The 21,683-nt window shown below is 40.4% G+C and overlaps 2 protein-coding genes across 15 annotated transcripts; both read left to right on the forward strand.

Moving 5' to 3' along the window:
- The first annotated feature begins 2,232 nt into the window (after positions 1-2,232).
- LOC118377339 (uncharacterized) lies at positions 2,233-20,888 on the forward strand. 14 transcript variants are annotated; one of them, XM_052474096.1, is made up of 15 exons: positions 2,234-2,388; positions 2,689-2,782; positions 3,073-3,174; positions 3,256-3,534; positions 4,723-4,996; positions 5,224-5,369; positions 7,826-8,126; positions 8,354-8,499; positions 10,956-11,256; positions 11,484-11,629; positions 18,150-18,450; positions 18,676-18,821; positions 19,344-19,486; positions 19,744-19,853; positions 19,925-20,888. In XM_052474096.1, exons 1-15 carry the CDS (start codon positions 2,386-2,388, stop codon positions 20,064-20,066), a joined length of 2,634 nt encoding a protein of 877 aa, XP_052330056.1. In that variant the 5' UTR covers positions 2,234-2,385; the 3' UTR covers positions 20,067-20,888. The 14 variants fall into 14 exon arrangements, with proteins under 14 accessions (XP_052330070.1, XP_052330067.1, XP_052330056.1 ...); XM_052474097.1 differs by having other exon boundaries at positions 18,177-18,450; XM_052474099.1 differs by having other exon boundaries at positions 10,983-11,256.
- Positions 11,636-15,042, forward strand: LOC127910405 (centromere-associated protein E-like). The gene has a single exon (XM_052474111.1). It carries the CDS (start codon positions 12,275-12,277, stop codon positions 13,604-13,606), a length of 1,332 nt encoding a protein of 443 aa, XP_052330071.1. The 5' UTR covers positions 11,636-12,274; the 3' UTR covers positions 13,607-15,042.
- Positions 20,889-21,683: the final 795 nt, after the last annotated feature.

Here is a 21,683-nt window from a genome sequence, read left to right on the forward strand (position 1 = left end):
TGGACGTCTTCTTTTGGTCTGGACTGGAACCAGCCTTATTTGTTTGGTGCGGTCCGGACTGGAACCAGCCTTATTTGTTTGGTGCGGTCCGGACTGGGACCAGCCTTATTTGTTTGGTGCGGTCTGGACTGGGACCAGCCTTATTTGTTTGGTGCGGTCCTGACTGGGACCAGCCTTATTTATTTGGTGCGGTCCGGACTGGGACCAGCCTTATTTGTTTGGTGCGGTCCTGACTGGGACCAGCCTTATTTATTTGGTGCGGTCCGGACTGGGACCAGCCTTAATTGTTTGGTGCGGTCCTGACTGGAACCAGCCTTATTTGTTTGGTGCGGTCCGGACTGGGACCAGCCTTATTTGTTTGGTGCGGTCCTGACTGGGACCAGCCTTATTTATTTGGTGCGGTCCGGACTGGGACCAGCCTTATTTGTTTGGTGCGGTCCTGACTGGGACCAGCCTTATTTATTTGGTGCGGTCCTGACTGGGACCAGCCTTATTTGTTTGGTGCGGTCTGGACTGGGACCAGCCTTATTTGTTTGGTGCGGTCCTAACTGGACCAGCCTTGTTTGTTTGGTGCGGTCCGGACTGGCTTTAATATCATTGTCCGTGGACGGGATTCTAAAAGCACTGCTAGGGAAAAGTCATAGTTCTATCGAAATGGCGTGTTTTAGGGAATCTCATCCCCACACGTTGATTTCTGGACATCCATGTTAGGTTCAGATTTGGTGCGATCTGGACTGGCCTTGATTTGGCCCAAACAGAGACATATACTGTATGTTTGGTTTAGATTTGGTCCGGTCCCCATTCCATGTAATTGATCTATTCCAGATCTAGCACACCTGATTAACTTTGCCAACACATCCTCAAGCTCCTGAATCTCAGCTAGTGTTGTAAGATAAATGCACTAACTGTAAGAGTATCTGATAAATTACTCAAATGTAAACATAGAGCACAACAGAGTACAGCACATAACAGTACAGTAAAAAAGTTGAGAAATTATTTTCAACATTCATTCAGAACAGAAAATGAACCTGATTCCAATATCAGGAAAAGACTCACTGTCAACGTCGGGAAAATACATACTTTTAACATCCGTAAAATACGTATTTTAAACTTCCTGAACATACATCTTTTCACCTTTCATTCAGAACCTAGAATGAACCTAACTTCAACATCTGGAAAATATGTAATTTTGCTTACTGGGTAAAGACTTTTGGGAACACACTGAATGTATCTTGACACTGTCGATCAGTTGTCTCATGTGTTGATCTAACTAATTAGCTAGCTAGTATATGTACACTCACATCAATATACAAATAATATTTATATCCTTGTGTTTGTTTGTGGCCTTTTATAAAGACAGCGTCCCAATTTTCCCTTGCCATAAGAGTTTGAAAATGACAACTTTCTTTCTTGCGACCGACATCCCCATACGATAAAATAAACGGTACCAAACCATCACCAATCTGAGGTAAAAGCGATGAGTACTGTAACTTCACTAAATTGCATGCGGTGAAAATGGGAGCTAGTGTAAGGCACTAATATAACTAACACAAACTGTCGACATCAGGAACATTAGCAGTTTATAAAATAATTTAGTATGGCATGTTCAGAAATGCTCCTGAACATAATTGAACTAGTAGCTCCAGACTAGAGCTTCCATAGTCTGCCTGAATGTTTGATGTCCGCAATAGTATAATTTTCTTTACTATACATTGATGGTAAAAGGGACCCATGCCTTTTCCTGCGTCTATGAGAGACTCACTGTCTTTCTAATCTAAATGCTGTAACAGTGACAAGGCATTCAACGCGACAGTGAAGGACTGAGGCAAAATGAAGCCTGATCGCTCAACTGACTGTGTTCTAATGAGAACACAACATGACATGAGACCGAAGGGGGAGAAATGGAAAGTAGGAAATGTTCTATAGCAATACTAGAAACAATGTCCTGCATGGAAAACAATTAGGCAATTTAGTACGGTTAATGTTTCGCCAAATCGGGGAACTTGATGAGATAATGTTCATGGAAAGCTTTTTTGTTGTTGTTGCGGTTTTGTGACAGTCTTTCTATTGTAAATACAAGAGTAATGTACTGTAGTGTGGATAATCCCAGCAGAATATTATACATTCCTTGTCTCCTACGTGGTTTTACAACTTTATCAACTTTCAAAGCAGCATAAATGAATAAACGGTAAAAAATAATAATAATAATAATCTCACATGGACGTGTTGAGTAACATGTGTTGCAATCAGACTTTAGCCTTTAATCAACTATGGGAACATGGCAAATAAGCCATTGAGTCATTGCCACCAGCTCAGACCGCCCCTCCATATTACTTCAATACACACCAGTGCAGCATATTTGGATTTATCCATTTAACTGTGAACATGGTAAGAATTTTTTTCATTGTGTTTGTTATTTTGTATTCATATTCTGATTATTTTCTTTGCCTAATGTGTCACTGGGGGTCTGAGAAACAGACTGTTTGTGTGTGCTTATGTGGCATGTGACTTTTTGTCTCAAGTGTTTTTTGTCTAAACGGTTTATGAGGACAAGCTTTGGTACGCTTCAGTAAACATTTAGTCATGTGCAAGCATTGTATTTTCTAAATGTACACCTAAAGCAGTGAAAGATACATACGTATTTGAGCATATATGTAAAGATATCTGAGGAAATCTATATAAACACAGACAGAAGACAATGACTCCAGCACAATGAAAATCTTGGATATTGATGACAACATGTATGTCAAGCCCAGAACAAGACATGGCTTTCAATATTCAGGTATCAACGCACACACACACACACACACACACACACACACACACACACACACACACACACACACACACACACACACACACACACACACACACACACACACACACACACACACACACACACACACACACACACACACACACACACACACACACACACACACACATTGTCTGTGTTTGAGTCTAATGGTGGCGGGGTTGAGTTGAAAGCAAATAATGAATTTCTGTAAAATAAAATTAAAATGAACAATAAATGTTGGTGCAAAGATTGTATGAAACATTCTTGTGATTCAGTGCATTTTCAGTGGTGGAAGAGATCATTCGGAGTTGCTGCGTTGTGTCTTGGATTGCTGTGTATTCTCCTACTGGCTGGGATCATAGGCATGTGTGTCAACTGTAAGTTTAGTATGTTTTCACTGAAGCATTCTTAATGATCAGTGACATAATCATTAATTTATATTTTATCTGTTCCCTTAGACACTGGTCAGCATTCCCGTGATGAAAGAGACCAGCTACAAACCAGTAATAACAACCTGATTAAAGAGAGAGACCAGCTACAGACCAGTTATAACAACCTGACTAAAGAGAGAGACCAGCTACAGACCAGTTATAACAACCTGACTAAAGAGAGAGACCAGCTACAGACCAGTTATAACAACCTGACTAAAGAGAGAGACCAGCTACAGACCAGTTATAATAACCTGATTAAAGAAAGAGACCAGCATCAGAGGGAGACAGAAAAGCTGAAAATCAAAGGTAACACTTCAATTTACTGAACAATTGGAAATTACTGTCTATATTACATAATACAATAACAACTATATTACGTTGAGACAGTTAGATCGCTTATTTCATCCACTAGACTTAGATTACTATATTTTTACTCAAAATGGCTAATATTTGGGGAGAGAAATATGATGGTGCATGCTGGAGGACGTTTAGAGGTGGTTGCTATTATAGTTTGGTTAGTGAATGGGGTTTTGTTATAGTGGGCTAGTTTAGTGCGTATGGGTTAGTTGTGTGACATAATCCGTTTTATATGCTCCCCCAGTGCTATAACTTGATTGGTAGAACATATTTCTGTTCTGATTTCAGATTTCATATGCTCTAAGTTTTTGTCAAAGCTGTTGGGAAAGTGGTCAAAATTTTGAATATTTGTCAAACTTAAGAGAAATTAGGTGTTGTGGTTACTAAAACAGCAGTATCTCAAGATACAGGTACACTAGCATTAGCTACTCTACCTGCAGTCTTCCAGTCACTGCACTAACGCTAGTTAGCATTGGCTCGCAAAACTAACTCTAACTTCCTTCACACAGGACGCAGAGTCATGAAACTGTTTTCCATGAGTTCATCTGACTCTGTGGAAGTAAATAAAGGACGTAGCACTTTAAAACATTATGATTCAGAAATGTTTCAAGTGAAACTTTTGCTATATCAAGCCACAATAATTTACATAACATTTTAAGGACACATACACGTCAACTATACACAGTGGGAGACATTTTAAATGCTACTGCAATTTAACCATTCCAGCTACAAACATAAAATCAACTTTAACATTTTACAAATATTTATAAATTATAACTATTTAAAGTTGCTTAAATTAGCATAAAATCACCCCCAACAGTATTAGTATCTTTTGAACCTTTAAAGATACAGACACCACATCAATCATCACTTGTTCAGGCTATAAATCAATCAATCACTAAATTAAGCAAACTCATTTTTCAATTATAACCAGTCATTACCATTACTACTGCAGTCACTATCATTACTATAACGTATATAACAACCACAAATACAAGCGAGCAAGCATGCACATTTTAATTTGGAAATTTACATTTTCTAGTTCCTCTGTTCTCAGTTCTGTCAACCACAGGCTATGCTTACAAAAATCAAACAGGTACTTTCTACATTCAAACATTCTTCTCTATGTTCCTGTAGGAAATGTGGCGTTGAATGGAGTGGCCACTCAGTCATCACTGTATAAAAATCGCAACGCTTACGATGCCATCGATGGGAAAAGAAACACACACTATGAATCCTGCACCCACACTCTGAAAGACAGAAACCCGTGGTGGAGAGTGGACCTGCTGAATGTGTACAGAATAACAGATGTCACCCTCACCAACAGAGGAGACTGCTGTCCTGAGAGGCTTGATGGTGCTGAGATCCGCATCGGTAACTCATTGGAGAACAACGGCATCAACAACTCCAGGTGACACATATAGATGTTGGTACATTTTTATGACCTGTCTCTAAGGTTTTCTGATACATTGTTCTTCATCCATGCTACTGTAGCTATTCTGTGGCTTCATATTTAACAGAGTCAGAATATGTTATGGTACATTATAGAACGTCTTAAATCACTCTGATTATCTCATCTCTTTCTCTCTCCCTTTCACTCCATATCTGTCTCTCCATCTTTCTTACTCTCTCGCTCAGATGTGCCGTCATCTCCCACATCCCAGCAGGAGAGTCCCACACCTTTCAGTGCAATGAGATGGAGGGTCGCTACGTTGTTGTGGTCATCCCTGGCAGGTCGGAATGGCTCACTCTGTGTGAGTTGGAAGTTCATGGTACTCCTGCAGGTAATAATCCGTAACTGTCTTCACTGGTCGCATTCATCATCAAGTAAGGTTTTGTTACGGTTTTCTTCCATCGAAGGAGAGTCAGACCAAAATGCAGCGTGATCATTTCCATACATGTTTATTGAACGACAAAAACACGAACAATACAAAATCAACAAACGGAACGTGAAAACCTATACAGCCTATCTGGTGACAACTAACACAGAGACAGGAACAATCACCCACAAAATACTCAAGAATATGGCTGCCTAAATATGGTTCCCAATCAGAGACAACGATAATCACCTGACTCTGATTGAGAACCGCCTCAGGCAGCCATAGACTATGCTAGACACCCCACAAAAACCCCATGACAAAAACGTACCACAATAACCCATGTCACACCCTGGCCTGACCAAATAAATGAAGACAAACATACATACTTCGACCAGGGCGTGACAGGTTTACATTACTTTTATACACTGAGTGTACAGAACATTAATAACACCTGCTCTTTCCATGACATAGACTGGCTCCTGACTAAAGAGAGAGACCAGCTACAGACCAGTTATAACAACCTGACTATAGAGAGAGACCAGCTACAGACCAGTTATAACAACCTGACTATAGAGAGAGACAGCTTACAGACCAGTTATAACAACCTGATGAAGGAGAGAGACCAGCTACAGACCAGTTATAACAACCTGACTAAAGAGAGAGACCAGCTACAGATGAGTTATAACAACCTGATTAAAGTGAAAGACCAGCTACAGATATGTAATAATAACCTAACTAAAGAGAGAGACCAGCTACAGACCAGTTATAACAACCTGACTAAAGCGAGAGACCAGCTACAGACCAGTTGTAACAACCTGACTAAAGAGAGAGACCAGCATCAGAGGGAGACAGAAAAGCTGAAGATCAAAGGAAACACTTAAATTTACTGAACAATTGGAAATTACTGTCTATATTACATAACACAATAACAACTATATTACGTTGAGACAGTTAGATCGCTTATTTCATCCACTAGACTTAGATTACTACATTTTTACTCAAAATGGCTAATATTTGGGGAGAGAAATATGATGGTGCATGCTGGAGGACGTTTAGAAGTTTGTTAGTGTTGAAGAATTGATGCCGGTGTAGTAAAGGTAGGGACTGGTTTATAAATAGTTGATAGTAGTCTTCAATGGGAGACTAGGTAGTAGTAGTAAGCAGCCCAGAAGTACTAGTAGCAGTACATTGCAGAAGTAATAGTGAATGTTTTAGATAGGTAGGCCATGGGTTAGCTATAGTAAGCAGCCCAGAAGTACTAGTAGCAGTACATTGCAGAAGTAATAGTGAATGTTTTAGATAGGTAGGCCATGGGTTAGCTATAGTAAGCATGGTTGCTATTATAGTTTGGTTAGTGAATGGGGTTTTGTTATAGTGGGCTAGTTTAGTGGGTATGGGTTAGTTGTGCGACATAATCAGTTTTATATGCTCCCCCAGTGCTATAACTTGATTGGTTGAACATATTTCTGTTCTGATTTCAGATTTCATATGCTCTAAGTTTTTGTCCAAGCTGTTGGGAAAATGGTCAAAATTTTGAATATTTGTAAAAGTTAAGAGAAAGTAGGTGTTGTGGTTACTAAAACAGCAGTATCTCAAGATACAGGTACTCTAGTGTTAGCTACTCTACCTGCAGTCTTCCAGTCACTGCACTAACGCTAGTTAGCATTGGCTCGCAAAACTAACTCTAACTTCCTTCACACAGGACGCAGAGTCATGAAACTGTTTTCCATGAGTTCATCTGGCTCTGTGGAAGTAAATAAAGGACGTAGCACTCTAAAACATAATGATTCAGAAATGTTTCAAGTGAAACGTTTGCTATATCAAGCCACAATAATTTACATAACATTTTAAGGACACATACACGTCAACTATACACGGTGGGAGACATTTTAAATGCTACTGCAATTTAACCATTCCAGCTACAAAAATAAAATCAACTTGAACATTTTACAAATATTTATAAATTATAACTATTTAAAGTTGCTTAAATTAGCATAAAATCACCCCCAACAGTATTAGTATCTTTTGAACCTTTAAAGATACAGACACCACATCAATTATCACTTGTTCAGGCTATAAATAAATCAATCACTCAATTAATCAAACTACTTTTTCAATTATAACCAGTCATTACCATTACTACTGCAGTCACTATCATTACTATAACGTATTTAACAACCACAAATACAAGCTTGCAAGCATGCACATTTTAATTTGAAAATTTACATTTTCTAGTTTCTCTGTTCTCAATTTCATCCTCAGGTATCCTCCTCTCCTTCCTTGTCAGCTGGTGATTTATTCAGAGGTCCCTAATTCAACAGGGCCCTAATCTTCAAAAAGTCCTGTCAACCACAGGCTATGCTTACAACAATCAAACAGGTACTTTCTATATTCAAACATTCTTCGCTATGTTCCTGTAGGAAATGTGGCGTTGAATGGACCTGTAGGAAATGTGGCGTTGAATGGAGTGGCCACTCAGTCATCACTGTATGAAAATCGCAACGCTTACGATGCCATCGATGGGAAAAGAAACACACACTATGAATCCTGCACCCACACTCTGAAAGACAGAAACCCGTGGTGGAGAGTGGACCTGCTGAATGTGTACAGAATAACAGATGTCACCCTCACCAACAGAGGAGACTGCTGTCCTGAGAGGCTTGATGGCGCTGAGATCCGCATCGGTAACTCATTGGAGAACAACGGCATCAACAACTCCAGGTGACACATATAGATGTTGGTACATTTTTATGTCCTGTCTCTAAGGTTTTCTGATACATTGGTCTTCATCCATGCTACTGTAGCTATTCTGTGGCTTCATATTTAACAGAGTCAGAATATGTTATGGTACATTATAGAACGTCTTAAATCACTCTGATTATCTCATCTCTTTCTCTCTCCCTTTCACTCCATATCTGTCTCTCCATCTCTCTTACTCTCTCGCTCAGATGTGCCGTCATCTCCCACATCCCAGCAGGAGAGTCCCACACCTTTCAGTGCAATGAGATGGAGGGTCGCTACGTTGTTGTGGTCATCCCTGGCAGGTCGGAATGGCTCACTCTGTGTGAGTTGGAAGTTCATGGTACTCCTGCAGGTAATAATCCGTAACTGTCTTCACTGGTCGCATTCATCATCAAGTAAGGTTTTGTTACGGTTTTCTTCCATCGAAGGAGAGTCAGACCAAAATGCAGCGTGATCATTTCCATACATGTTTATTGAACGACAAAAACACGAACAATACAAAATCAACAAACGGAACGTGAAAACCTATACAGCCTATCTGGTGACAACTAACACAGAGACAGGAACAATCACCCACAAAATACTCAAAGAATATGGCTGCCTAAATATGGTTCCCAATCAGAGACAACGATAATCACCTGACTCTGATTGAGAACCGCCTCAGGCAGCCATAGACTATGCTAGACACCCCACAAAAACCCCATGACAAAAACGTACCACAATAACCCATGTCACACCCTGGCCTGACCAAATAAATGAAGACAAACATACATACTTCGACCAGGGCGTGACAGGTTTACATTACTTTTATACACTGAGTGTACAGAACATTAATAACACCTGCTCTTTCCATGACATAGACTGGCTCCTGACTAAAGAGAGAGACCAGCTACAGACCAGTTATAACAACCTGACTATAGAGAGAGACCAGCTACAGACCAGTTATAACAACCTGACTATAGAGAGAGACAGCTTACAGACCAGTTATAACAACCTGATGAAGGAGAGAGACCAGCTACAGACCAGTTATAACAACCTGACTAAAGAGAGAGACCAGCTACAGATGAGTTATAACAACCTGATTAAAGTGAAAGACCAGCTACAGATATGTAATAATAACCTAACTAAAGAGAGAGACCAGCTACAGACCAGTTATAACAACCTGACTAAAGCGAGAGACCAGCTACAGACCAGTTGTAACAACCTGACTAAAGAGAGAGACCAGCATCAGAGGGAGACAGAAAAGCTGAAAATCAAAGGTAACACTTCAATTTACTGAACAATTGGAAATTACTGTCTATATTACATAACACAATAACAACTATATTACGTTGAGACAGTTAGATCGCTTATTTCATCCACTAGACTTAGATTACTACATTTTTACTCAAAATGGCTAATATTTGGGGAGAGAAATATGATGGTGCATGCTGGAGGACGTTTAGAAGTTTGTTAGTGTTGAAGAATTGATGCCGGTGTAGTAAAGGGAGGGACTGGTTTATAAATAGTTGATAGTAGTCTTCAATGGGAGACTAGGTAGTAGTAGTAAGCAGCCCAGAAGTACTAGTAGCAGTACATTGCAGAAGTAATAGTGAATGTTTTAGATAGGTAGGCCATGGGTTAGCTATAGTAAGCAGCCCAGAAGTACTAGTAGCAGTACATTGCAGAAGTAATAGTGAATGTTTTAGATAGGTAGGCCATGGGTTAGCTATAGTAAGCATGGTTGCTATTATAGTTTGGTTAGTGAATGGGGTTTTGTTATAGTGGGCTAGTTTAGTGGGTATGGGTTAGTTGTGCGACATAATCAGTTTTATATGCTCCCCCAGTGCTATAACTTGATTGGTTGAACATATTTCTGTTCTGATTTCAGATTTCATATGCTCTAAGTTTTTGTCCAAGCTGTTGGGAAAATGGTCAAAATTTTGAATATTTGTAAAAGTTAAGAGAAAGTAGGTGTTGTGGTTACTAAAACAGCAGTATCTCAAGATACAGGTACTCTAGTGTTAGCTACTCTACCTGCAGTCTTCCAGTCACTGCACTAACGCTAGTTAGCATTGGCTCGCAAAACTAACTCTAACTTCCTTCACACAGGACGCAGAGTCATGAAACTGTTTTCCATGAGTTCATCTGGCTCTGTGGAAGTAAATAAAGGACGTAGCACTCTAAAACATAATGATTCAGAAATGTTTCAAGTGAAACGTTTGCTATATCAAGCCACAATAATTTACATAACATTTTAAGGACACATACACGTCAACTATACACGGTGGGAGACATTTTAAATGCTACTGCAATTTAACCATTCCAGCTACAAAAATAAAATCAACTTGAACATTTTACAAATATTTATAAATTATAACTATTTAAAGTTGCTTAAATTAGCATAAAATCACCCCCAACAGTATTAGTATCTTTTGAACCTTTAAAGATACAGACACCACATCAATCATCACTTGTTCAGGCTATAAATCAATCAATCACTAAATTAAGCAAACTCATTTTTCAATTATAACCAGTCATTACCATTACTACTGCAGTCACTATCATTACTATAACGTATATAACAACCACAAATACAAGCTTGCAAGCATGCATATTTTAATTTGAAAATTTACATTTTCTAGTTTCTCTGTTCTCAGTTCATCCTCAGGTATCCTCCTCTCCTTCCTTGTCAGCTGGTGATTTATTCAGAGGTCCCTAATTCAACAGGGCCCTAATCTTCAAAAAGTCCTGTCAACCACAGGCTATGTTTACAACAATCAAACAGGTACTTTCTATATTCAAACATTCTTCGCTATGTTCCTGTAGGAAATGTGGCGTTGAATGGACCTGTAGGAAATGTGGCGTTGAATGGAGTGGCCACTCAGTCATCACTGTATGAAAATCGCAACGCTTACGATGCCATCGATGGGAAAAGAAACACACACTATGAATCCTGCACCCACACTCTGAAAGACAGAAACCCGTGGTGGAGAGTGGACCTGCTGAATGTGTACAGAATAACAGATGTCACCCTCACCAACAGAGGAGACTGCTGTCCTGAGAGGCTTGATGGCGCTGAGATCCGCATCGGTAACTCATTGGAGAACAACGGCATCAACAACTCCAGGTGACACATATAGATGTTGGTACATTTTTATGTCCTGTCTCTAAGGTTTTCTGATACATTGGTCTTCATCCATGCTACTGTAGCTATTCTGTGGCTTCATATTTAACAGAGTCAGAATATGTTATGGTACATTATAGAACGTCTTAAATCACTCTGATTATCTCATCTCTTTCTCTCTCCCTTTCACTCCATATCTGTCTCTCCATCTCTCTTACTCTCTCGCTCAGATGTGCCGTCATCTCCCACATCCCAGCAGGAGAGTCCCACACCTTTCAGTGCAATGAGATGGAGGGTCGCTACGTTGTTGTGGTCATCCCTGGCAGGTCGGAATGGCTCACTCTGTGTGAGTTGGAAGTTCATGGTACTCCTGCAGGTAATAATCCGTAACTGTCTTCACTGGTCGCATTCATCATCAAGTAAGGTTTTGTTACGGTTTTCTTCCATCGAAGGAGAGTCGGACCAAAATGCAGCGTGGTCATTTCCATACATGTTTATTGAACGACAAAAACACGAACAATACAAAATCAACAAACGGAACGTGAAAACCTATACAGCCTATCTGGTGACAACTAACACAGAGACAGGAACAATCACCCACAAAATACTCAAAGAATATGGCTGCCTAAATATGGTTCCCAATCAGAGACAACGATAATCACCTGACTCTGATTGAGAACCGCCTCAGGCAGCCATAGACTATGCTCGACACCCCACAAAAACCCCATGACAAAAACGTACCACAATAACCCATGTCACACCCTGGCCTGACCAAATAAATGAAGACAAACATACATACTTCGACCAGGGCGTGACAGGTTTACATTACTTTTATACACTGAGTGTACAGAACATTAATAACACCTGCTCTTTCCATGACATAGACTGGCTCCTGACTAAAGAGAGAGACCAGCTACAGACCAGTTATAACAACCTGACTAAAGAGAGAGACCAGCTACAGACCAGTTATAACAACCTGACTATAGAGAGAGACAGCTTACAGACCAGTTATAACAACCTGATGAAGGAGAGAGACCAGCTACAGACCACTAATAACAACCTGACTAAAGAGAGAGACCAGCTACAGACGAGTTATAACAACCTGACTAAAGAGAGAGACCAGCTACAGACGAGTTATAACAACCTGATTGAAGTGGGAGACCAGCTACAGATATGTAATAATAACCTAACTAAAGAGAGAGACCAGCTACAGACGAGTTATAACAACCTGACTAAAGAGAGAGACCAGCTACAGACGAGTTATAACAACCTGATTGAAGTGGGAGACCAGCTACAGATATGTAATAATAACCTAACTAAAGAGAGAGACCAGCTACAGACCAGTTATAACAACCTGACTAAAGAGAGAGACCAGCTACAGACCAGTTGTAACAACCTGATTAAAGTGAGAGACCAGCTACAGACCAGTTATAACAACCTGACTAAAGCGAGAGACCAGCTACAGACCAGTTATAACAACCTGACTAAAGAGAGAGACCAGCTACAGACCAGTTGTAACAACCTGATTAAAGTGAGAGACCAGCTACAGACCAGTTATAACAACCTGACTAAAGAGAGAGACCAGCTACAGACCAGTTATAACAACCTGACTATAGAGAGAGACAGCTTACAGACCAGTTATAACAACCTGATGAAGGAGAGAGACCAGCTACAGACCACTAATAACAACCTGACTAAAGAGAGAGACCAGCTACAGACGAGTTATAACAACCTGACTAAAGAGAGAGACCAGCTACAGACGAGTTATAACAACCTGATTGAAGTGGGAGACCAGCTACAGATATGTAATAATAACCTAACTAAAGAGAGAGACCAGCTACAGACGAGTTATAACAACCTGACTAAAGAGAGAGACCAGCTACAGACGAGTTATAACAACCTGATTGAAGTGGGAGACCAGCTACAGATATGTAATAATAACCTAACTAAAGAGAGAGACCAGCTACAGACCAGTTATAACAACCTGACTAAAGAGAGAGACCAGCTACAGACCAGTTGTAACAACCTGATTAAAGTGAGAGACCAGCTACAGACCAGTTATAACAACCTGACTAAAGCGAGAGACCAGCTACAGACCAGTCATAACAACCTGACTAAAGAGAGAGACCAGCTACAGACCAGTTGTAACAACCTGATTAAAGTGAGAGACCAGCTACAGACCAGTTATAACAACCTGACTAAAGCGAGAGACCAGCTACAGACCAGTTATAACAACCTGATTAAAGAGAGAGACCAGCTACAGACCAGTTGTAACAACCTGATTAAAGAGAGAGACCAGCATCAGAGGGAGACAGAAAAGCTGAAGATCAAAGGAAACACTTCAATTTACTGAACAATTGGAAATTACTGTCTATATTACATAATACAATAACAACTATATTACTTTGAGAGAGTTAGATCACTTATTTCATCCACTAGACTTAGATTACTGCATTTTTACTCAAAATGGCTAATATTTGGGGAGAGAAATATGATGGTGCATGCTGGAAGACGTTTAGAAGTTTGTTAGTGTTGAAGAATTGATGCCGGTGTAGTAAAGGGAGGGACTGGTTTATAAATAGTTGATAGTAGTCTTCAATGGGAGACTAGGTAGTAGTAGTAAGCAGCCCAGAAGTACTAGTAGCAGTACATTGCAGAAGTAATAGTGAATGTTTTAGATAGGTAGGCCATGGGTTAGCTATAGTAAGCATGGTTGCTATTATAGTTTGGTTAGTGAATGGGGTTTTGTTATAGTGGGCTAGTTTAGTGGGTATGGGTTAGTTGTGCGACATAATCAGTTTTATATGCTCCCCCAGTGCTATAACTTGATTGGTTGAACATATTTCTGTTCTGATTTCAGATTTCATATGCTCTAAGTTTTTGTCCAAGCTGTTGGGAAAATGGTCAAAATGTTGAATATTTGTAAAACTTAAGAGAAAGTAGATGTTGTGGTTACTAAAACAGCAGTATCTCAAGATACAGGTACTCTAGCGTTAGCTACTCTACCTGCAGTCTTCCAGTCACTGCACTAACGCTAGTTAGCATTGGCTCGCAAAACTAACTCTAACTTCCTTCACACAGGACGCAGAGTCATGAAACTGTTTTCCATGAGTTCATCTGACTCTGTGGAAGTAAATAAAGGACGTAGCACTCTAAAACATAATGATTCAGAAATGTTTCAAGTGAAACTTTTGCGATATCAAGCCACAATAATTTGCATAACATTTTAAGGACACAATGTCAACTATACACGGTGGGAGACATTTTAAATGCTACTGCAATTTAACCATTCCAGCTACAAAAATAAAATCAACTTTAACATTTTACAAATATTTATAAATTATAACTATTTAAAGTTGCTTAAATTAGCATAAAATCACCCCCAACAGTATTAGTATCTTTTGAACCTTTAAAGATACAGACACCACATCAATTATCACTTGTTCAGGCTATAAATAAATCAATCACTCAATTAATCAAACTACTTTTTCAATTATAACCAGTCATTACCATTACTACTGCAGTCACTATCATTACTATAACGTATTTAACAAACACAAATACAAGCTAGCAAGCATGCGCATTTTAATTTGGAAATGTACATTTTCTAGTTTCTCTGTTCTCAGTTCATCCTCAGGTATCCTCCTCTCCTTCCTTGTCAGCTGGTGATTTATTCAGAGGTCCCTAATTCAACAGGGCCCTAATCTTCAAAAAGTCCTGTCAACCGCAGGCTATGCTTACAACAATCAAACAGGTACTTTCTCTATTCAAACATTCTTCGCTATGACCCTGTAGGAAATGTGGCGTTGAATGGACCTGTAGGAAATGTGGCGTTGAATGGAGTGGCCACCAGTCATCACTGTATGAAAATCGCAACGCTTACGATGCCATCGATGGGAAAAGAAACACACACTATGGATCCTGCACCCACACTCTGAAAGACAGAAACCCGTGGTGGAGAGTGGACCTGCTGAATGTGTACAGAATAACAGATGTCACCCTCACCAACAGAGGAGACTGCTGTCCTGAGAGGCTTGATGGTGCTGAGATCCGCATCGGTAACTCATTGGAGAACAACGGCATCAACAACTCCAGGTGACACATATAGATGTTGGTACATTTTTATGACCTGTCTCTAAGGTTTTCTGATACATTGTTCTTCATCCATGCTACTGTAGCTATTCTGTGGCTTCATATTTAACAGAGTCAGAATATGTTATGGTACATTATAGAATGTCTTAAATCACTCTGATTATCTCATCTCTTTCTCTCTCCCTTTCACTCCATATCTGTCTCTCCATCTCTCTTACTCTCTCGCTCAGATGTGCCGTCATCTCCCACATCCCAGCAGGAGAGTCCCACACCTTCCAGTGCAATGAGATGGAGGGTCGCTACGTTGTTGTGGTCATCCCTGGCAGGTCGGAATGGCTCACTCTGTGTGAGTTGGAAGTTCATGGCTCCTGCAGGTAATAATCCGTAACTGTCTTCATTGGTCGCATTCATCTGACTAAAGAGAGAGACCAGCTACAGACCAGTTAAAACAACCTGACTAAAGAGAGAGACAGCTTACAGACCAGTTATAACAACCTGATGAAGGAGAGAGACCAGCTACAGACCAGTAATAACAACCTGACTAAAGAGAGAGACCAGCTACAGACGAGTTATAACAACCTGACTAAAGAGAGAGACCAGCTACAGACATTTACATTTACATTACATTTAAGTCATTTAGCAGACGCTCTTATCCAGAGCGACTTACAAATTGGTGCATACACCTTATGACATCCAGTGGAACAGCCACTTTACAATAGTGCATCTAAATCTTTTTAGGGGGAGAGAAGGATTACTTATCCTATCCTAGGTATTCCTTGAAGAGGTGGGGTTTCAGGTGTCTCCGGAAGGTGGTGATTGACTCCGCTGTCCTGGCGTCGTGAGGGAGTTTGTTCCACCATTGGGGGGCCAGAGCAGCGAACAGTTTTGACTGGGCTGAGCGGGAACTGTACTTCCTCAGTGGTAGGCAGGCGAGCAGGCCAGAGGTGGATGAACGCAGTGCCCTTGTTTGGGTGTAGGGCCTGGAGGTACTGAGGTGCCGTTCCCCTCACAGCTCCGTAGGCAAGCACCATGGTCTTGTAGCGGATGCGAGCTTCAACTGGAAGCCAGTGGAGAGAGCGGAGGAGCGGGGTGACGTGAGAGAACTTGGGAAGGTTGAACACCAGATGGGCTGCGGCGTTCTGGATGAACGAGTTATAACAACCTGATTGAAGTGGGAGACCAGCTACAGATATGTAATAATAACCTAACTAAAGAGAGAGACCAGCTAGAGACCAGTTATAACAACCTGATTAAAGAGAGAGACCAGCTACAGACCAGTTGTAACAACCTGACTAAAGAGAGAGACCAGCATCAGAGGGAGACAGAAAAGCTGAAGATCAAAGGAAACACTTCAATTTACTGAACAATTGGAAATTACTGTCTGTATTACATAATACAATAACAACTATATTACTTTGAGACAGTTAGATTACTTATTTCATCCACTAGACTTAGATTACTAAATTTTTACTCAAAATGGCTAATATTTGGGGAGAGAAATATGATGGTGCATGCTGGAGGACGTTTAGAAGTTTGTTAGTGTTGAAGAATTGATGCCGGTGTAGTAAAGGGAGGGACTGGTTTATAAATAGTTGATAGTAGTCTTCAATGGGAGACTAGGTAGTAGTAGTAAGCAGCCCAGAAGTACTAGTAGCAGTACATTGCAGAAGTAATAGTGAATGTTTTAGATAGGTAGGCCATGGGTTAGCTATAGTAAGCATGGTTGCTATTATAGTTTGGTTAGTGAATGGGGTTTTGTTATAGTGGGCTAGTTTAGTGGGTATGGGTTAGTTGTGCGTCATAATCAGTTTTATATGCTCCCCCAGTGCTATAACTTGATTGGTTGAACATATTTCTGTTCTGATTTCAGATTTCATATGCTCTAAGTTTTTGTCCAAGCTGTTGGGAAAATGGTCAAAATGTTGAATATTTGTAAAACTTAAGAGAAAGTAGGTGTTGTGGTTACTAAAACAGCAGTATCTCAAGATACAGGTACTCTAGCGTTAGCTACTCTACCTGCAATCTTCCAGTCACTGCACTAACGCTAGTTAGCATTGGCTCGCAAAACTAACTCTAACTTCCTTCACACAGGACGCAGAGTCATGAAACTGTTTTCCATGAGTTCATCTGACTCTGTGGAAGTAAATAAAGGACGTAGCACTCTAAAACATAATGATTCAGAAATGTTTCAAGTGAAACTTTTGCGATATCAAGCCACAATAATTTGCATAACATTTTAAGGACACAATGTCAACTATACACGGTGGGAGACATTTTAAATGCTACTGCAATTTAACCATTCCAGCTACAAAAATAAAATCAACTTTAACATTTTACAAATATTTATAAATTATAACTATTTAAAGTTGCTTAAATTAGCATAAAATCACCCCAACAGTATTAGTATCTTTTGAACCTTTAAAGATACAGACACCACATCAATTATCACTTGTTCAGGCTATAAATAAATCAATCACTCAATTAATCAAACTACTTTTTCAATTATAACCAGTCATTACCATTACTACTGCAGTCACTATCATTACTATAACGTATTTAACAAACACAAATACAAGCTAGCAAGCATGCGCATTTTAATTTGGAAATGTACATTTTCTAGTTTCTCTGTTCTCAGTTCATCCTCAGGTATCCTCCTCTCCTTCCTTGTCAGCTGGTGATTTATTCAGAGGTCCCTAATTCAACAGGGCCCTAATCTTCAAAAAGTCCTGTCAACCGCAGGCTATGCTTACAACAATCAAACAGGTACTTTCTCTATTCAAACATTCTTCGCTATGACCCTGTAGGAAATGTGGCATTGAATGGACCTGTAGGAAATGTGGCGTTGAATGGAGTGGCCACTCAGTCATCACTGTATGAAAATCGCAACGCTTACGATGCCATCGATGGGAAAAGAAACACACACTATGGATCCTGCACCCACACTCTGAAAGACAGAAACCCGTGGTGGAGAGTGGACCTGCTGAATGTGTACAGAATAACAGATGTCACCCTCACCAACAGAGGAGACTGCTGTCCTGAGAGGCTTGATGGTGCTGAGATCCGCATCGGTAACTCATTGGAGAACAACGGCATCAACAACTCCAGGTGACACATAGATGTTGGTACATTTTTATGACCTGTCTCTAAGGTTTTCTGATACATTGGTCTTCATCCATGCTACTGTAGCTATTCTGTGGCTTCATACTTAACAGAGTCAGAATATGTTATGCTACATTATAGAACGTCTTAAATCACTCTGATTATCTCATCTCTTTCTCTCTCCCTTTCACTCCATATCTGTCTCTCCATCTTTCTTACTCTCTCGCTCAGATGTGCCGTCATCTCCCACATCCCAGCAGGAGAGTCCCACACCTTCCAGTGCAATGAGATGGAGGGTCGCTACGTTGTTGTGGTTATCCCTGGCAGGTCGGAATGGCTCACTCTGTGTGAGTTGGAAGTTCATGGTACTCCTGCAGGTAATAATCCGTAACTGTCTTCACTGGTCGCATTCATCTGACTAAAGAGAGAGACCAGCTACAGACCAGTAATAGCAACCTGGCTAATGAGAGAGACCAGCTACAAACCAGTAATAGCAACCTGGCTAATGAGAGAGACCAGCTACAAAGGAAGATAGAAAATCTAAACAAAAAGATTAACAGTAAAATGTCAGTTTACAGTACATTGGAAAGTACTGTCTGTATCATATAATATGCGGCTAACAATTTATGCAGGCAGTATCGCAATTGGCCGTAATTGGGAGTCCCATATGGCGGCGCACAGTTGGCCTTACGCCGTCCGGGTTTGGCCGGTGTAGGCTGTCATTGTACATAAGAATATGTTCTTTCCTGACTTACCTAGCTAAATAAAGGTTAAAAATATATATTATATATATATTTGAGAAAATATTTGTATTTCCTTATATGTTGCATTTTTTTCTATTGAAAGTAAAAATTAATGTAAAAATTAGAAGAAAAAAAATGTAATCTTGATATTTCTAGGGAGACCCTGTCCTGAAGGATGGCAGACATCTGGCTCTAGCTGTTACTACACCACCACCGTGATTAAAACCTGGGAGGAGAGCAGAAAGGACTGCAACGAGAGAGGAGCACACTTGGTGATCATAAACAGCAGAGAGGAACAGGTGTGTGTGTGTGCGTACGTGTGTGTGTGTGTGTGCGTACGTGTGTGTGTGTGTGTGTGTGTGTGTGTGTGTGTGTGTGTGTGTGTGTGTGTGTGTGTGTGTGCGCGTGCGTGTGTGTGCATGTGTGTGCATGTGTGTGCGTGTGTGCGAGCTGTGTGTGTGCGTGTGTGCGTGTGTGTGCGAGCTGTGTGTGTGCGTGTGTGTGTGTGCAGTGTAGACTTTTTATTAACAATCCTGTCTTTCTGCCGTAACAACAGACATTTATCAATGGATTATACGGACCGGGGAATGAGACCTGGATCGGTCTGACGAACGTTGACACTGAGGGAACCTGGAAATGGGTGGACGACACACCACTGACCACAGCGTAAGACTTCTGTGTCAATTAAAATTCCCTGACTGGAGAGTGGCCAGTCTGATTCTCTGTTTATTCTGCAGGTATTGGAAGACTGGAAAGCCCAGCAGCTCTTTAGGGGCCGACCAGGACTGTGTGGCGTTTTTCCACCATTCATCAGACCCAGGGGAGTGGAACAACGAGGAATGTCACAAGTCAACCAACTGGATCTGTGAGATATTTTAATACTCTCTGCAATGCGAACTACATGTAACTGCCAAAAAAAGGAAACATTTCAGTAAATGAGGGTGGATCTCGTGGCTCCGTTATGGTGTGGGGTGCATTTCCCTGGCATGGCTTAGGTCCACTCAACCACTTAGAGAGAACGGTAAACACCAATAAATACACAGCCATTCTGAGTGACCACCTTCAACCTATGGTGAATCAGATCTATCCTGATGGGAGTGGTCTCCTCCAGGATGACAACGCCCCCCGTCACCGAATGGTTTGATGAGCAGGAAAATGATGTAAACCATATGCCATGGCCGTCTCAGTCACCAGATCTCAACCCAATTGAACACTTATGGGAGATTCTAGAGCGACACCTGAGACAACGTTTTACACATTTCTCCTGAAAGAATGGTGTTCGCAGCCCTCCAATAGAGTTCCAGACAAATCTATACCGAGGCTCATTGAAGCTGTTCTGGCGGCTGGTGGCCTAACTTCCTATTAACACAATTGATGTTTTCTTTATTTTGGAAGTTAACAGTATGTTGATAATAGTCTGAATATTGTTGATATATTCTGGTAGAACGCTACTCTGAATTACATTTGTGAATGAAAGGCACACACGCACGCACACACAAATCACGTTCAGATTTCATAAAATGAGGTGTATAATATCATTGAATATATGCTGTAAATCAATTTACATTTTTACATGATTTGTATATATTATACAGTTTGTCTGCTACTTGTGCTTTCATCATGCTGAACATAAACAATGTGTACTTCCTGCTTATTCAGTATATAATTGAACCTAGATTAAAGACATTTCCTTGTTGAATACATTATTGTTCGCTCTGAGTTTATCTATCATGGAGTCTGCAGTAGAAAGACAAGACACCTCTTTACCTCCGAGTTACTGTTTACCTTTTTAAAGGTCTACTCCCACATTTTAACAACTTTCAAAACGTCTGTAAACATCACAGATTGGCAATTTAACACATTCAGTATCTATCGCTAACAGGCATCAAGAAAGGCAATAAACAAGACATACACAACCAGATTGAAAGCTATGACCCTAGCCTGGAATTAACAATGAAGTGAAACAATAGTAAAAAAAAAACAGTGATAGTCAGAGTGTATTCCAGGCTACCTGATGTCTAGGTATATAAACAGTATACCTATGTTTATAGTACAGATGGTAAAAGGGACCCATGCCTTTTCCTGCTTCTATGAGAGACTCACTGTCTTTCTAATCTAAATGCTGTAACAGTGACAAGGCATTCAACGCGACAGTGAAGGACTGAGGCAAAATGAAGCCTGATCGCTCAACTGACTGTGTTCTAATGAGAACACAACATGACATGAGACCGAAGGGGGAGAAATGGAAAGTAGGAAATGTTCTATAGCAACACTAGAAACTCCAGGAAACCAAATGAGCTACAGTGAATGTTCAGAGCTTCATTGTGTTTTTGTTGACAATGCCTGAAGATTGTACTTTTAGTCATTTTGTTGAGGAGAAAAACCAGTCAGTCAGTTCAAACTGATGGAAACAACAAATCCCTCTCTAAGAAAGATAGACTAAGAAACAGTCCTTTCAAACTGATGGAAACAACAAATCCCTCTCTAAGAAAGATA

The sequence above is a fragment of the Oncorhynchus keta genome, chromosome 21 (assembly GCF_023373465.1).
Source record: "Oncorhynchus keta strain PuntledgeMale-10-30-2019 chromosome 21, Oket_V2, whole genome shotgun sequence".
NCBI lineage: Eukaryota > Metazoa > Chordata > Actinopteri > Salmoniformes > Salmonidae > Oncorhynchus > Oncorhynchus keta.

What these genes read in the sequence shown, in the direction of transcription:
- LOC127910405 (XM_052474111.1), top strand. Translation starts at nt 12,275, where the DNA reads ATGAAGGAGAGAGACCAGCTACAGACCACTAATAACAACCTGACTAAA.
- LOC118377339 (XM_052474096.1), top strand. An exon ending in AGTTCATGGTACTCCTGCAG is followed by an intron (nt 5,370 to 7,825) that starts GTAATAATCCGT and finishes ATGTTCCTGTAG; the next exon opens with GAAATGTGGCGTTGAATGGA. An exon ending in AACGGCATCAACAACTCCAG is followed by an intron (nt 18,451 to 18,675) that starts GTGACACATAGA and finishes TCTCTCGCTCAG; the next exon opens with ATGTGCCGTCATCTCCCACA.